Genomic DNA, 18,016 nt, shown 5'->3' with positions numbered 1-18,016 from the left:
TCCTTCTCGTCCAGCAACAAGCCCAGCCAATGGAAAACGCCACAGCTTGGCCAATGAGAAGCCATCTTCAGCTTAACTTTTACTTTCCTCCAATGAACTCTGACTTTTTTTTTCCCCTGCTGATGACTTCCTACTTTGTCCCCCTCTTTACTCTAGAAACCTGCCGTGTTGTGTAACCCCTCAGAGTATTTGTTTGCCAGATGAGATGCTGCCTGACTCATGAATCGTTCAATAAGGCCAATTTGATCTTCTCGGTCATTCAGTTAAATTTTGTATTTTAACATTTCCAATCAAGGGAACTTCTTCCTTGGTTCTTATCTCAAACCTTCTTGCTGTAGGTCCTAGAACTCATTTAGTCTCCCTGTCATTCCCATCCAGTTGGAGACTAATTCTGGCCACGTCGGCATCCCATATGTTTTCAAGTGCTTAGAACCACCCCTGCACACAGATCTATTAATTTATAGCCCCAGCCCCAGGGATTTTGCACCCAGAAGGGCCTCTGCTTCGACTGTCCTTTCCCCACCTTGTCCACCTGTCAAATCCTTCACCACTCGGCTCTGGGAAGCCCCTCTCCCCCAAATCCCTGACTCCTTCCCCTTTGTTCCCATAGCACCACATGTGACGGCTGTGATTGTGAGTTTCTGGAGGGGTGGTGTGGGTCTAATGGGGCAGGGGGTCTGAGGCTGAGCCTGCTAGCTGGGTGAGTTTGAGGCTCTCTGAACCTCAGTTTCCCCATCTGCAAAGTGGAAGCAATCTCTTCTCGCATTGAACTGCGTATTAGCCCAGGAAATTGACACCGGCTCCTGCAACCAGCAAACCCTGAAATCTCAGTGGCTTAACCCGATACCAGTTCATGGTCATGACCTCACATTGTCCATCTGGGAGGCCTCTGAGCTCACCCCGGCAGGGGGAGCGAGGGGAGGAGGCTGCACACTGCGTCGTCGCTGCCTCAACCTGGAAGCCACTCGGGTCACTTCTGCTGGCTCTTCCTAGACCGTAACTCCATCAAACTGCAGAGAGGGGCTGGAAGATGTAGTTTTACTGGGTGCCCAGGAAGAGGAAGCTGAACGGGAACTTGGTTGAACACACAGCCTTGCCTCTGTGTAGGAATGAGGATTAAATGACAAAGAATGTGGGGTTCCTAGCCCCCTGGCTGACACAGAGTAGGTGCCCAATGAAGCTGCTGCTCATTCTCCATTTGCTTCTCCATCCCCAGAACCAGCCTGGGAGGAGGCTGTGTGGATGCTAGGTGCAGCTCACCCTCACCCACCCCTCCACCTCCCTACCTCCCCATGCTGCCCTCCTCGGACTGCCCCAGTCCCAGTATCCCTGACTGCTCTCCCTGCAGCCTCCCCTCCCTCCTCTGGCTCTCTGCATCTTGGCTGGGGCCAATCTCTCCCCGTTCTGCACCTGGATGGCTGTCTCTTTTCAGAGTATTGGTTTGTAATCGGCTGGAGCAGCTCTAATGGGCCAGTGAGGCCCCTGGCTGCGCTGAGTTAGTTCCATTTAGAGACTCGGGGCCGTGGAACGCAAACCTGCCCTGCCTCTCTGGGGCCAGCAGCCAGCTCTCTAGTCTCTAGGAGATGCAAGAGTCAGATCAGGACTGCGGGTTGCAACAGCTGCTCTCCAAGCAAAGGCTACCCTTGCTCTCTCCCACAGCCCCTCCCTGCTGTCTTAGGGGAGCAGCTGGGAGCCACAGCCACACTCATCAGGCGCCCAGCCGTCTTGGGCCCCTCTCCACTGGGGATGGGCAGGAGAGGGTCTCTGCTTCTCCCTCTCCTGGTGGTCTCTTGAACACGCAGGAGATGCAGGGGCCCAAAGAGAAGGTGGTCCACAGTGCACTACAAAGCAACTCATCCAATCACCATGACAACTTATATAAAAGCAGGTTTTATTGGCTCCATTTTACAAGTGAAGAAATTGAGCTCAGAGGTCATAGAGCAGTGTTCTCTAAACTGACCTGGCTAGAAAACCATTTTTTTTTTTTTTTTTTTTTGCACAGAGTAAATGCAAAACACACAATTCAAAACATGTCACCCTCGGCTGGCCTATTTCTTACTCCAAAATCCAATTTGACACATCCTTCCAAAAGCTCAGCATGCACTTCCCCAAGCTCAGGGGTTCTTAACCAGGACTCCGAGAGTCTGGGGACTTCCAGAATTTGCATGTGAAATATTATGTGTATGTGCACTTTTCCAGCGAAGGTCTATAACTTCCAGTAGGTCCCAGGATGAGTCAAGAACAACTGTCCTGATTTGAGTCCCTGTAGAGAAGCCCCAGATTTGATCTGGGATTTTGCAAAAGTGAACAGAACAGCAGAGATGTAGGGGAAAGCACCAGGAGTGAGAGAAATGGCCCGTGCGACAGTAGGGATGAGGGGACAGTAAACAGATGAGCTTGGCTGGAGCAGAACGGATGTTTGGGAAGAGTGACAAATGAGGTCGGGGCATCAAAGGGACCTTAGAGAAAAGGATGAGGCATTTAGATTTGATAAGAGAGGCCATGGGGAGCCATAGGACATCTTGGAGCCAGCAAGTGGCAGCTTGGAACAAGGCAGGGGAGAGCAAGGGGTAGAGATGAGCTTCTAGGATGGGGCTACAGGGACAGCCAGCTCCAGGGACCGTGCTGCCCCCAGAAGGACACGCAGAGCTGGCGACTGAGAAATACTGCAGGAGGAGAAGACTCGAGCAATGACATGAGAGGACATGGCCTGGCTTCAGATCTAAAGGTGCCTGGCTTGAATTCCAGGGCGGCCCCTTCCTAGCTGTGTGGCTTTAGGTGAATAACTTAACCTTTCTGGGTTTCTTCCTTGTAAAACAGGGATAACCTTACCAGCTTGGTGAGGTTGTGAAAATTCACTATAGTGAGAAACTGCTCTTAGCCCGGGGAAAGACACACCACCAGCCCTTAACAACGATGGGTTCTAGTGGGATTCATCAATTCATTCTACATACACTTCTCAGCACCTGCTGGGCACCTGCACCTGGCGCCCTCCCAGGCTTCCCACTGTGTTTTTTGACAATAGCCCCATAGAAGGACGGCATCACGCCTATTTGAGAGAGAAGAAAACAAAGGCGAGGAGATTGTCACAATCAGAATCAATGGTGATGTATGTTAAGGTGGTTTTGGGAGCTCAGACGTCAAGGGGCCAGTGGCCAAGGTGTCATCTCTCTCTGACTCAGGGCAGGTATTCAAGGTCACGCAGTTAATTGGTTCTTGGGATTACGGGCATGTTTTTAGCGCTTCACCTAGGGATCTGGTTCGCAGGAGGATTCTGGTTTTCAGAAGCTAGTGTGGTGCCTGAGATCCTGCGTACTAACAAGGGTCTCTAGAGCTTTGGGTTAAAACTGACTTGACCCTGAGTAAGAAACAGCCTCAGTTTCCTCAACGGTGGAATGGGTCTTAACTGGCCTGTAGGGCTGTGTGAAGATTCGACAAGATGGTCCCTGCAGCCCTGGCTGAGCACGGAGCCTGACACGGGGTGGGAACCCAGTCAGTCTCGGCTATTACAACTATTATGACTTTCCCTCTTGGCTCCGAGCCCTCTGTGGAAGCTCCGTCCCTGTATGCAGGCAGGGGGTTATGCCACACACTCAAACCTCAGGGTGCTCCCTTCGCTTCAATTCATTCCACTCCAGGAGGGAAAAATCAGGATGCAATCTGCCATCTCGAACAGCACCCATGAATCGTTTCACATTCAATTTCCCCATCAAATTCACAGGCATGACTCACATGCCATTATTCCATTTCCTAATGGCCTGTGTGGTGGAAATTGTAAGTAGGACATTTCTTCATGCCCTTGGCATTCCCAGCTCTTTGAAATCCCCTTTCCAGACCAGATCCCTTTCCTGGTGGCTGCAGCGTGCCTTGCTGTCTCCAGAATCCTGACCTCACTCACCCTTGGCCTCTGCTCACTTCAGAAGGTAGAGGAACAGCATTGCTGTTCCCCCAGAGAGCCATGTGGGTCTTACCTTGGGTTCCTGCGGAGGTGAAGTTTGGCAGCAGGCAGCAGGATGGGCTGGGTGGATGCAGGCTTCAGGGTCAGAGAGGAGACTGATGTGAGCCCCACCTGTGTACCACTCACAAGCTGTGGGGCCCTGGGCATGATCACCTCACCTCCCAGGAGCCTCAGTGCCCTCATCTATTAAATGGGGATGATAACGCCGACTGTACTGGGTGGTACGATCAGAAGTGCCTGGTCAAGGGCTGTGCCCATAGCAAACATGACAGCTATTTATTGAGGTCACGTGAACGGAAAGTTGGATGAGACTCCCGGAAAGGGATGAGCTCAGTACTCTGGGCTCAGCAGGTGGCATTCACCACAGGCAGTTCCACCAGGGTCCCTGTTTGGCTTCGCCTTTGAGTCCTGATTGAGGTGACATCCTTTTGGTCCAGGAACTCTTATGCCTGCATCAGCTAGATGGAGCAGAATGGGAGCCCAGGGGTGGGAGCAGGGCTGAGGTGGGCGCGGATATTTGACATTTTACCTCCTGGTGAAGCATAGTGCTGCTCTGGCTGAGTGGTGCCGCCGTGGAGGAACCTGGGGATACCAAGCATCGATTTCTAGCTCATAAATGGTGGGGAGGACAGAGGAGGTGCTAGGGGGATGGCAGCCAGGCCGGCAGGGTTGGGGCAGTGGCTATTCACCAGCCAGAATGGAAATAGTTCTACATTTTAGCAAGCCATGTGGATGCACAGTGCCCACCAGGTGAGGATGCAGCCCGGGGAGGCTGAGCGTGATAAAACCCTACATATGTCAAGGAGAATTTATCCAGGAAGGACCCTTGGGTGAGTGTAGAGAACTGCCATCACCACCACCAATAGTGAGTACCCTTCAAATGAGTGGCAATTTATCCTTGACCTTCTTCTCCATGCCTAGACCCAGTCCGATGCCCCGTGTTCTAGTCCCAGCTAAACAGACAGTTTGGACTTCATCTCCCCATTGGGTAGGATCCATTTATTGCTAAAGCTTGTGGACTCAAAAGGTCCATGGTCTCTCTCTTATGTGTGTGTGTGTGTGTGTGTGTGTGTGTGTGTGTGCATACATGTGCCTTCATATACATGCATGTGTACACACATATGCATGTGCATATATGTGTGTGTAAAAGGTCACACACCTCCCCATCTCCCTCTTTGACATCTCCACCACCTCTTTGCACACACACTTCGCGAGATGCCCGCACCCACCTCCTCCCAGCCTTGGGCCCTCCACTCAGGGCTTCCCCTGCCTACCCACCTGGAGCCAGCCTCCACCCTGGATCACGCAGACTCTTCAGGCTGAGCAGACCAGAGGAGGCCCCAGTAGGATGGAATTCCAAGCTAATCACTGGAAGATGGGCCTGTTTATTTGCATGGCATGCATTTGTCTCTGACTGTTTCATCCACCCCCTGAGCCAGCTGAGGAGTTCTCAATTCATCCTGCCCGCACAGGGACCAGATTGGCGGCGTGCACGCACATCCACCGAAGCCCAATACAGACTTCCAATTATCTTTTAATTTCGCTCCTGTCTTCATTTGTTCATTTCACTTTTTCCAAACGGACTCGGGGTGGGGGGGGGGAGGCTGTAATTTATGGAGTCTGAAGTCAGCTGGCAGGAGCAGCATGTTCACCTGCCGGATGGAATCAGACCTCAGGGTAGAGCCCGAAGCTCACTCCCAACTGCCCTGCGGGGAGCCGGCCACCTCTTAGAGGCCCCAAAGTCCCCATTCTCCCGCTTCTGGTATTCTGACTCCCTGTAGTAACTATATCCTCCTATTTTCTGTATTATTGACGCTCTGGCATGTGGGCCCCCTGAGCTCACGGACTGTGAGCTCCCAGGGCTAGCTAGTTCCTAGAGATGGCAAACAACTGGTCTAAGAGTGCGCCTCTCATATGCAAATGAACCAACCCCAAGCATTTTCCCAACCACCTGCTTTACAGGCTCTCGCAAAGCTCTTATACCCCAGGGCCGATGGTCCCCTGCCCTAGTCACTCCAGGACTAAGTATGAGACAAATAAAGACAGCCGAATAATTTTGGTCCCCTGAAATTATTCAAACCTAGCCATTCTTAAGCCTGTTTACCCTGCCCCGCCCATTCCTTCCTAGGAAAACCACAGTAAAGGCTCTTGTTCCCATTTCCCCCTCCCCTCCTGCCTCCTGGTGACCCTGGTCCTTCCCTATGTGGCCCTGCGAGGCAGGCACAGGGTGGTGACTTCTCCAAGGAACTGTGAGTAACAAGTTACCTTCGCAATAGCAGTCATCTCCTGATATGTTGGCCTCACCATACCTGACTAATAATAAAGCCTGCATTTTATAACAGTCCCAGGTGGCTGTGTTCATTGAGGACTGGAATGGAGGGCAGACGGCGAGAAGCCTCCTTTAATAAGCCTCCTCTGCGCACGCTGTTCCACTGGTGCTACTTTCACCTTCCGACAAGGGAAGGTCGCAGGAAGCGCCAAGCCAGGATTCGCATCAGTGCCGTCCGACCCTCCGCCCTCACACGCAGCCTGCATCCAGCCCCAGGATCCAATCCGGAGGTGTTCATGCATTGTCACGGCTCCCGCGTCCATCCCCCTGAATTTCTCACCCACTGCTGCTTCCCTCTTCTTGGCCTTCCCTGTTCCTGCCTATCTGGTGCCCTCTCCACCGTCTTGTCCTAGCCTGGAGCAGGGACCCCTGTTCCCTCTCCCACCCACACCCTCACCTGTGAGCACTGTCGTGCCCCATCACCTTGTTGCTAAGAATCTTCTTCCCCCGGAATCAGCAGTCTCCACGGGTGCAGGGGCCATGTGTCTCCCTAACCTGTGTCCCTGCACCCCAGCACAGGGCCTGGTACATGGTGAACGTCTCAGGAATATTTGTCCTCTCAGTGACTCAGTCTATGTCCCCTCCTTCTCTTACTGATACTCAACATTAAACACTTCTTTCTGCAGTCAGATGCCCTACCACTGAGCTATACCCCCTAAACGCTTCTTTCTGGAATCTTCCCTGACCTCTACTCTGATGCCCCTTGCTCCAGCCTCCCTGGCTGTCCAACAGTCTGGTTGTGCTCTGTCAACAAGCACCTGCTGACACATCACCTTGTTAATTTTTTCTTTGAGATACACTGTGCTTTGATAATATCTCAGGAGTATGCGTCATCTTCCAGATCAGGACATAAGTCCTTCCCCGGGGCTGGGACTGTGTCTTCTGTTCCTAGTGGTCCTCCCCACCTTCCCCTGGCCACCCCAGGGACCTGGTTTGGCCACACCCAACATCCAAGAGCATCGTTGCCAATGGAAAGAGAGATCGTCTGACTCAAAGGGTTTAAGCTGGAGCTATCGGGAGATTTCAGATGATGAGAAATGCTATGAAGTCTTTATCAGGTGGGAAGAAGCCCACCAAAGGGGCTGAGAATCTACTCACTCAGTGGTGTCTAAGAGGACAATGCCAGGTCACACCCACCAGAGGGACACGCCACAGTCTCCCTCTCCAAGGGAGTCCCATAAGCTGCCCTTACTGTCGGAATGGTAGCTTGGACCCGGGGGGTGGGGTGGGGGTGGCCCACATCAGTCCCCGAATTTCACCACTGGACAAATCACTTTTACTTCCCTTTATAACTCATCCTCTCCTTCCCAGAGGAAGACAAATGGGCCTTGTAGTTGGAGACACCTGGTTATAAATTAAGACTCTGCCAATGACAGCCTGCATGACATCAGTACACCCCTTTGAGCCTCGGTTTCCTCACCTGTGAAATGAGGGCAATGACAATACCTCCTCTGTGGATTATTGGGAAGATGAGATGGTCTTACTCTTGCAAAGTACCCAGGATTCCTTTCCTTTCCCCACTTCTCGCCCGGATGGTATAGGGAGCAGACGCCACCCCGGGGGTGAAGAGGAATTCTCAGCAGACAAGTGGAAGAGCCAACTCACTTTTCATTCCTCAACCCACAGGAATCTCCTGAGATGATTATTAATGTGGAGATTTCCTGGAAGCCACCTCAAGCCTACTGAATCAGAAAGTCTGGGAGTGGAGCTTGGAAATCTGCATTTCTAACAATAATTGTCCATCCCTATTTTAGCCATAATGGAAAGAGAGGAAACCCTGCTGCCGGTCGCCAGTGGGACAGGCTGAGCAGGCCTGGCTCCAGGAGAAGTCATAGCTGCTGGATGAATTTAGGTCGTTGAAAGTCTGGAGTCTGGGAAGAGGGATAGAAGTCCCCATTTATAGACAGACTGACATAACCTTGGAGCTGCCATAAAATGGGGGTGACAACAGTATTTCTCCTAGGTGAGATCATTTGGGTGAGCATCAGGTGAGATTCACCCGGAGTGTCCGCCCCCTCCTCCCCCTGGAAAGGTACCATCCTGCCAGCTCTTGTCCCAGTTGTGCCCAGACCCATACAGGCTCAGGCCCCAAAGCTGAGCTTCCTTGGAGACTCGGCATCCAGCAGAGCAGAGAGGACTTTGACCTGCAGCCCATGTGACAGAGGCTGAAAGAGAACAAGGAGGAAAAGATGATCCTGGACGGACAGAGGCACAGAGAAGGAGGCACAGGAGGCAGCCTTTGACCTGACCCTGCAGGACAGGAGGGATGTGGACCAGCAAAGACGAGGGAAGGCGGCCTGAGCCCCAGCCCAGAGCCAGGCATGAGAGGCAGAGATCAGGTAAAGTGAGGATGGAGCGTGGAGGAGTGTGAACGGCATCAGAAAGAGTCAGGATTTTCTCAAGTCAAGGTTTCAAGGCCAAATTCTTCCAAACATGTGTTTCCTCCAGAGTGGTTTTTATTCTCACTTTTTAATTAGATGCCAACATTTAGAAACTAAGAGTGGTGGCATCACTGCCTAGACGCTCAGCATCTCAGACACAGTGGGACCAGCAGTGCTGCGTCCGCCTGCCTGGCGCCATCGGCCAGTGGGTCCTCGCTTGTTGACTTTACCTGTCCAGCCCCCACAGGCAGCACGAGGTTGAGACCCCTGCCCTGGCTTTTGGTGACTCCGAGAGGACCTCAGTCTGGGGAGGGATAGTTACACCTGGGGTTCAGAAGGTCCCGCTGATGATGATTGATGTGAGTGACAATGACACTGATGATGAGAGAGAGAAAGAGGAGAGGAAGAAGAGTGGCTGACGTTTACTAAGCTTTCACGAGGTGGAGCTGCGCCCCATGGCCTTCCCACACATTAGCCCATTTTGTTCTCACCATGAACTTAGGAGGAGGAGGATATGCTGTTACCCCATTTTTCAAACGAAGAAACTGAGGCACAGAGAGGTGAAGTTGCTTGCCTAAGGTTACACAGCTGGTAAGTGGCAGAGCCAGATGGACTGGCTCCGGAATCCACGGCATGGATGAGATTGAGGGGGTGGGTGAGTCTCCCCAGGCCTCTCACTGTGTGAGATTATCTGGTTTGGAGGGTGAAGATGTGCCCTGTGTCTGTCCCCGATCTGGGTACTAATGCCACGTGTTTCCCCCAACTCCTCGCAGGAAGGCTGGTTCTCCTGGTCAACTGGTCGGGCAGGGAAGGAGGACAGAGGTGTTCAAGAGCCTGGTCAGGTGGCTTGGCTGTAGTCCCCAGCTCAGCCTCCCCTGCTGCTAACTCTGGACCCCACCATGGGGACCACATGACCTCAACAGGAAGGAAACAGACCCAGGAGGATCTCATGCCACACCTGCCACGGCTCCACCTGCCCCACAACTCACCACACCCAACCCTCCCTGCCCAGTGCATTTGCAAAAGAGAAACACCGAACACACACAAATAATAACCAACCCCGTGTGTTTCCTGGCATCGGGTGACTGTTTGGTCAAGAGCTTCCTCCCTCATCATGTACCTGCCAGACACTCCTAACCCCCACCCGGTGCTGCCGGCTCGGGCGGCTGATCACAAGCTTGATCCCCAGGACAGGTGCCTTGTGCTCCCCAGGGGAAGTATCAAAGGATCCGAGGAGGCCAGATCCTGAGACCTGCCAGCCCCGGGCCCCCGTGGCCACCCTCTGCCAGCTCAAAGTCACCTTTGCTCCAACTCTTCTGCTGGCCAGCCGGCCAGAGTCAGCCCAGACCCCCCTCCCGCTCAGCTCGGCAGGAACCAGGAACCGTCCCTATTGGGCAATCATTAATCGGATTCTTGACATTCCTCTGCCTTGGGTCAGCTTGGGAACATGCTCCCCAGAGGAGGAGGAGCGGAGACCCAGGACTGGCATCTGGACATGCAGCTGACTGGCAAGGTGGTGCTGTCCGCCGCTGCCCTGCTCCTGGTGACCGTGGCCTACCGGCTGTACAAGTCGAGGCCCACCCAGGCCCCACGGAGGGGCGGGAACGCCAAGGTCAAGGCCGAGCAGGAGGCAGAGGGCTCTGGGCAGCCTGCCACCCACGGGGCTGTTTCTGGGGCGCCACGCTGGGGCCTGAGACGCAGGAGGGGAAGCGAGGGGACTGGAGAATTGCCCAGCTGCAGCTGGGAGAATCCTGAGCGCTCCGGAGTCCTGGCAACGGGAGCCTCTTCCAAAGACTCAGAAGCCAGGGAGACTGGGCAGCCCGGGAACAAGGGTGCTGGCGGAGGGCAGGGTGGGCCGCGCCTGGACTCCCACCTGACAGCTCCTCCACGCGGTGGCCAGGAAGCCGGAACAGCCTCTGGCGGTAAGCCCAGACTGACCCATCACCCCCATTTGTGCAGTGAACCCAAAAGCTCCCCAATCGGCCTCACAGCGGCGGACGGCAACAGTGGGGGCGGTGAGCCTACTCCATGGCTGAACAGCGGGCCCCCCAAGCAGCCAGGGGCCAGAGAGCAGGAATCCCCCCACCAACGCTGGGCAGCCCACACAGGAGACGGGAGCGACATGAGTAAGAGCTGGGTCTTTACCCGCGTGACAGGGGTCCACAGGGAAGAGGCCGGGGCCCTCCAGGCTGCCTCAGACATGGGCCTGGCCTTGCATCAGCAGGAGGGAGCCACCGATGCCTCTTACACCTTCTCGTCCATGGCCCGGGTTCGAGTGGTGGAGAATTTCATACCGGAGAAGGGGGAGGGCATCAGGTCCCCGCTGAAGGGCAAGGTGTACGATTACTATGTTGAATCCACCTCTCAGGCCACCTCCAGGGGTACGTTGGCCCCCAGAAGGGCAGCCCTGGCTGAGGCTCCATCCCCTGTTTCAGTGCCACACCCCCTGGGAACGGGGGCAGCCTCCGGAGGCCATGTGGATGACAGAGTAGGTGGGGCAGAGGCAGCCGCCTCCCCGCAGCCTGAGCTGTCATCCTCCGTGCAAGGCTTCAGCAGGAAGGAGAGCCTCCTTCAGATCGTGGACAACCCAGAGCTTCAGCTGCAGCTCGATGGCTTTGGGAACTCTGCTCCCTCCTGCCCAGACCAGAGTGCTCCGCCCACTGGCCCCATATCCCGGGATTCTCTGGGGTTCGGCTCAGCCGGAAGCAGTGGGAAGCCCCACGTGCAGTTTGTGGCTGGGACCAATTTCTTCCACCTCCCGCTCACCCCAGGTTCAGCCCCAGGTGTTCACCTGGATCTGGGCAATTGCTATGAGGTGCTAACTTTTGCCAAGAGGCAGAGCCTGGAGGCCCTGAAGGAGGCCGCCTACAAGGTGATGAGTGACAACTACCTCCAGGTCCTGCGCAGCCCAGACATCTACGGGTGCCTGAGCGGGGCAGAGAGGGAGCTGATTCTCCAGCGACGGCTCCGGGGCCACAAGCACCTGGTGGTGGCCGACCTGTGCCCCCAGGAAGACTGCAGCCGCCTCTGCTGCTATGACAGTGAGCAGGATGTCTGGCACCCACTGGCCCGTCTGCCCCCCGAGGCTGTGTCCCGGGGCTGTGCCATCTGTAGCCTCTTCAATTATCTCTTCGTGGTGTCCGGGTGCCAGGGGTCCGGGCGCCAGCCCTCCAATCGCGTCTTCTGCTACAATCCGCTGACGGGGATCTGGAGCGAGGTGTGCCCACTAAACCAGGCCCGGCCGCACTGCCGGCTGGTGGCCCTGGACGGGCACCTGTACGCCATCGGGGGCGAGTGTCTGAACACAGTGGAGCGCTATGACCCCCGCCTGGACCGCTGGACCTTTGCCCCGCCGCTCCCCAACGACACCTTCGCGCTGGCGCACACAGCCACGGAGTGTGGCGGAGAGATCTTCGTCACCGGCGGCTCCCTGCGCTACCTGCTGCTCCGCTTCTCCGCCCAGGAGCAGCGCTGGCGGGTCGGCCCCACGGGGGGCGGCAAGGACCGCACGGCCGAGATGGTGGCGGTCAAGGGCTTTCTCTATCGCTTTGACCTCAACCGCAGCCTGGGCATCAGCGTGTACCGCTGCAGCGCCAGCACCCGCCTCTGGTACGAATGCGCCACGTACCGGACCCCATACCCGGACGCCTTCCAGTGCGCCGTGGTGGACGACCTCATCTACTGTGTGGGGCGCCAGCGCACCCTCCGCTTCCTGGCCGACTACGTCTCCCCCAGGTTTGTGCCCGAGGAGCCGCAGAGCTTCCCCTCCCCGCAGGGCACCCTCCTGCCCACCGTCCTGACCTTGCCCGGCCCTGAGGTGCCCCAGACCAGGGTCTAGCAGCCCCTCTGCTGGGCTCCTTCTGCAAAACTAGAGGCAAAAATCACCCTCTGCTCACCACTACATGGGGTGTTTCTAGGAGATGCAGCAGTCCAGGAATTTGAGTCCCACTTACTGGCTAGGATTCCTAGCAGAGTCTTTGCCCTCATTGGGCTACAGAAGCCCAGTGTGAAAATGGAACTTGAGACTGGTGTTCTGGGGCCAAGGGCACCCCTTGTCTGCAGGGATGGCCACCACCTTGCTTCAGATCTGAATCTGAGTGGGCGAGGCAGGTACCAAGACCCCAGCAAAGTTCAGGGGCACAGCCTTATCACAGTCAAGTTCCAGGGGTCAGTTGCTGCCTCAGGCTGACCCTGCTGGATCTGGACCAGCTCTCCATAAGCTGCTGGTGCCTCTTCCAAGACAGTGTCTGCTGAGCCCCAACCTCCAACGTTCCCAGAAGCACCCTGGACACACAAGTGGGGAAAATTGAGGGAGGGGGTTCTGGCAGGACCAGGAAGGAGCCCAGGGGAGCCCCAGGGGGGCCAGCCAGAGGGAGAGACAGCTAGAGAAGCAGAACAGCTAAAGTTGGAGGTGCCCATGGAGACTGTTGCCTGCAGAGTAAATTGACTAAAGCCCACTTCACTTTTTCTCATTGCCCAGAATTCTAATATGCCAGAAGGAGGAGAAACTTCCATTTTTAGCATCCATTTGTAAAGGTACATCTTGTAGGGTCTACTGAGAATACATCTGAGTCTATATATTAGGTCTCGGGAGAGCAAGGAAAAGATGTGGTCCCATGGCCAGCCTCCTGCTGGGCATTGTTATCGGACTGCTTCATTCTCTCCCCAGATCTGAGAAACTTTCATAATACAGCTCTTCGTGCAACCCAGCCCTCCCTTTGGGAGCTGGGGACAGCCACAACAACCCAGCCCTTCCAGGTGGTGAGATGCGATAACATTACTTGCCCTTCCTTGCCTTGTGGTTACCTGGTCAGACCAGAGAGGACCAGGGAGGGGCAGGTCCATGATGGAGCTGAGGAGCTAGAAGGTTCTAATAGTGCATCGGAAGACTGGGATCTCCTTTCACATCAGGTTTGGTAAATTCTTAATGAGAAGAAACCCTCCAGCCTCGGGAAGTTACCTTTTCATCCCAGAAGGAGGGAAGATAGACTGGTCCAATCTATCACCACAGCCCTGTTCCATCTCCAAGGGAGACACACATATGGACAGGAAAGCAGTGATGCTCTTGGTCCCAGCCAGAAGCCAGGGGAGCTGGGACTACTTCTAAAGTGACAAGCAGCATGAGGAAACGGGTAGAGAAGGGTGGTGCACCAGGGCAGGCCTGGCAGGTGGGGAGGTGGGCGTGCTGACTTCAGCCTCCCCATCTTGAAAACAGAAGGACAATCTGTGTCCTTCTCTGCCTGGAGGGTAAAGGTGAGCACCTGGAGAAAGCTCTGCCCAAGCTCCCGGGGGTCCTGGCAGGCACATATGTTCATTGCAGCTGCTGGGGGGGAGCTGGGGGTCTTTTTGGAAGATCCAGGATTGGAACGATTAAAAAGGGCACTTTTCTCGGACCACACAAGGACACCTTCCCTATTCTGGGATCTGGGAGGTCAGGTTGCTTAATCTATTTCTAAGTTGGAGGCCTGGAAAGGAAAGTTAGCTGGGACTATGGCTGAAGCCTGGGGAGAGTGACCTTCCCGCCCCATCCCTAGTCCCCACCAAGGCCATGCTCAAGCTCAGAGCCAAGACTCAGGCATGAACTTCCAAGGGACCCAGGGGGAGGGGGAGATGTGATGCCAGGCAGAGAAAAGAGTTTGCTTGGGAAGAGAACCCCATCTGGGACCTGGGGCAGGGGGAGCCAGATCCAGCCCCAGGGGCAGTTCTGCCATAAAGAGCCAGACAGAGGACAGGATCTCAGCCAAGCTGGGTCGAGTGTAAGGGAGGGCTCCAAGCTGACAGTGAGCTAGGGCTCACTCTAGGGAAGCTTCTGGAAGCCCACTGCATACCTATAGCAGGGACTAGGGAAATGGATCAAGGGATAAGGCAGCACAGTTTGTTCCAGCCCCAGTGATGGTGGGTGTGGTCTCTATGATGAGAGGGAGAGAGCTGAGACTTGGGCCTGGGCTGAGATGAAAAGTATGCTGCACACCTCATCTGCCTTCTATGGTCCCATGGCAGACATCACTAACCGATTGCCGTACCTTTTCTGATTGAGCCATTTTAATGGCCTCAGAACTGTTTCAACACAGGGTCCCAGGTGGTCATTACCAATAGATTAGAGCTAGTGTGTTTCTCATTCTTGGCCTGGATCTCCAGAGCTGGATTTAGGGATGAAAGTAATCAGGGGGTCAGGGCCATCGCAGTAAGGCAAGGTAGTTCAGGGAGCCTGCGAAGACACCTAGGGCCGTGAGGGTCAGGGTTCATTTACAGAACGTTTTAGCCAGGTGCTGTTTCAGCACATCTCTGCCCTAACAGAGCTCACATTTTCACCATAGAAAACAGGCAATTTAAAAAAACAAATACGTAAACAAACAAGGAGAACCCAAGCTGCATATGGGGCACAAAGAAAGAGGAGGCAGGGAAGTGGGATTGCGTGATCAGGCTCCTTGATAAGAAGACCCTGGGCAGAGCGCTGAGTGGAGGTCTGGGAGATGCAGAGGCCAGGGCTGGCTCAGGGCCCGGGAAGGGCTTGGCCACACTAGCTGGGGAGTCAGGGTGGCCTCCCAGGATCCCCATCTTGGTGTGTGAAGAGCCCAGCTCTTCTGCTTTAGCCTTTCTTGGAAGGGAGAGCACTCCATGACACCAACATTTACAAACGCTTTATTAGACAGGGGTAAGCTACCCCCTCGAGAAAGCAGCAGAGTTGGCACATTTAGGGATGGGGGTCAAAATGACACACGGACACCACATCTGCATGTGGAAGGCCATTCTGATCCCTTGCAAGCACAACTCACTCCATGGGGTCAGAGTCTAGCCTTTCCACGTGACCTTTTTGTGTAGCCCTGTCTGTTGACCTCGAGCCCTCAGTCTCAGAGTAGCCTGTGTGTCAGCTGGCTTCTCCACAGGTCATCTGTCCTGCTTTCCCAATGAGTTCTTTGTTCTTTAGGGAAAAAAATCCTTTAGGCTTGAGTTGCTTTCCGCATTAGGCCAACCATGCCATTACAGAAAAAAAAAAAAATTGGAAAATAGAAAAAGGTATAAAAAATCTCCCCAGTTTCACCACCCAAAGACAAAACCCCGCTGCGGTGCAGGTCCCTGCGGGCTGTTTTTCCTGTGCATGATTTTTGTTTGGCTTGATTCTTGCCAAGGTGTGATTATGCCGAATATACAATTCAGTTGCTTCCTTCTTTCACTTCGCTTTACAGAATAAGCATTTTCCCATGTCACTACAAACCTTCAGTAAACATCATTTCAATAGTTGCACAATATTCCATCCAGTGAATGTATCATGGTTTATTTAAACAGTTCCCCCTCCTTTAGGTCTGTAGGTTTGTTTTTTTTTTTCTCTTGTTGGTTTCTTTTTCTATCACAAATAAAACGTCCTTTGTTTTCGCATCCCTCTCTGTCTGAGGCCTCCATCAATATTTACAAGAGAAGCTCAGCCTTGGTTCTGTCTGGAATCATCAGGTTATTGAAGCAACCATAGCAACCACAGCAGTTGCCAGGAGCTGGGGCCTGGGCCCTGCTCTGACCGCAGGGCACAGAGCTGCCCTTGGAAATGACCAGTGAGAAAGGTCATCAGACCAAGGCTGGAGGCCGTCCAGGTGCTCCGCCCTGTGGGATTCCTGGAACCAGGATGCAAGACACAAAGCCCTGCTCTGAACAGACCAGAGACTGGATGGCACATTTTCTACACCTACCCTCGCTGATCCTCACAACAAGCCCAATTTACAGGTGAGAAAACTGAGGCTCGGCAAGTTCAAGGAAACGTGCCTCCATGGCAAAGTCCAAAGACTCTCAGTTTCCTTAAAAGTATCCTTGAACACGGCCTGCACACTCCCAGCATGATGCTCTTTCCAATCCCCTGACGTGAGACACAGAGCCAAGAACTTGGCATCAGCTGTCTCCTGGGCTGCACCCAATCCCTGCCTGCCCCCATCAATCAATTATGCTCTATCTTTGACCTTGGAACTCAAAACAAATTATCTTAAGCTCTCTGATCCTCTATATCTGCATCTGTAAAATGGGTCTGCCCCTGGCAGCCTCAGGAGGATGTGGTAAGGACTAACAAGAGAACACATGTAAAGTACCTGGCCCAGGGACTGCTCCGAAGTCAGTCTCAGAAGACCCATGGTCTTCTGATGGGGAGGGTGCTGTGAGCCAGCTCAGGGGAGGGGCTCTCGTCTCCCGCTCCCCTTCCTCCAGGTCCTGGCCCCAGAGGAAGGAGGTTGCCTGACATTTAAGCTCCAGAGGTCCCCCCTCTTGTTTGACAGGGTCTGAGGGTTGGGGGAGGATGCTCAAGTTATTTATGTTTTAGACCATCTAGGTTTTGAGACTGAGCCCCTGTTGTGAAGGAAAAGCCGGGCTGTTCTAACAAGATAACTCACAAGTCTAGGAATGTGAAGGAGAGGCTGGGCTGGGCTAACAAGATAACTCACAAATCTAAGTATTGGAATACTGATCTGAGTTCTGCTGGACTAACTTGTAAATCTAGGTTAATTAGTGTTGGTTTGCTGTTCATGTATTTTTGCTAGCCAGCTGGGTTTTCAAAGATACATATCTGGCTTTGGAATGTTGGTTTGCTGCCTCCCTGCCTCCACTTTTGTGATGATAATGCTGCTAAAGCTGTTCCATGCCTATTGGCCGAATACCCCAAGCTTGTACTTTACCCTATAAAACCTCATGCACATGTCTTGGAGGTGCTCAGAGCTTCGGAGCAAAAGCCCCTCTGGGCCCGCCGGCGTAATACATCTGAGTACTCCAACCCTCCGAGTGGTGCGTGTTTCTTGACTGGCCTGTTGTTTCCGTAACACCGTACTCCTCCAACAGGGTGGGTAACTGGCTGACTTGAGCTTCCCAGGTTCAGTGCGTGAAGCATCTCCCCACAGCGTCCTACAGCACTGAGAAACTCCAGAAGCTGCTCAGAGGCCCCTGGAAGCCTCAAGAAGGTGCCAGGTGGAGGTTGGCTCCTTTCTCTTACAGATGGGGGGCTAAGAGCTCCTCTGAGTGACCGGGAGTCTGGTATGCTGTGTCTGGGCTGCAGATTTTCAGAGCCACAGACAGGTGCCCAGACTTCCCACCCTTGTCATCCTTACCTGGAAGGGCCTCAGAGCCCCCTGGAGCTGTGACTCCAGGCCGGAGGAGCCCCCTAGGCAGACAGGAGGCTGCAATGGAGGAAATGATGGAGGAAACGGAGATGACTCAAGGAGAGTCTACAAACAGCTTCAAGACTCAGGTGTTTTGAAAAGTGGGATGTGGGGCAAAATAAAACAAAAATTTTAAAAAAACGATCAAATCTTGTTGCCTTTTTATGTGCGGGGAGAGGATGGAAACACAGATCTTATACCAGTAACAATATCAACCGTG

The 18,016-nt window shown here is 54.1% G+C and overlaps 1 protein-coding gene across 2 annotated transcripts; it reads left to right on the top strand.

Moving 5' to 3' along the window:
• The first annotated feature begins 8,505 nt into the window (after positions 1–8,505).
• KLHDC7A (kelch domain containing 7A) lies at positions 8,506–17,414 on the top strand. Of its 2 annotated transcripts, XM_074377303.1 has the most exons (4): positions 8,506–8,626; positions 9,171–9,259; positions 9,442–10,794; positions 11,104–17,414. In XM_074377303.1, the coding sequence occupies exons 3-4, from the start codon at positions 10,116–10,118 to the stop codon at positions 12,504–12,506; spliced, it is 2,082 nt and encodes a 693-aa protein (XP_074233404.1). In that variant the 5' UTR covers positions 8,506–8,626; positions 9,171–9,259; positions 9,442–10,115; the 3' UTR covers positions 12,507–17,414. The 2 variants fall into 2 exon arrangements, with proteins under 2 accessions (XP_074233404.1, XP_010955759.2); XM_010957457.3 differs by having other exon boundaries at positions 9,442–17,414.
• The last annotated feature ends 602 nt before the right edge of the window (positions 17,415–18,016 follow it).

The sequence above is a fragment of the Camelus bactrianus genome, chromosome 13 (genome assembly GCF_048773025.1).
Source record: "Camelus bactrianus isolate YW-2024 breed Bactrian camel chromosome 13, ASM4877302v1, whole genome shotgun sequence".
Lineage (NCBI taxonomy): Eukaryota > Metazoa > Chordata > Mammalia > Artiodactyla > Camelidae > Camelus > Camelus bactrianus.
This window is presented reverse-complemented; position numbering and strand designations above follow the sequence as displayed.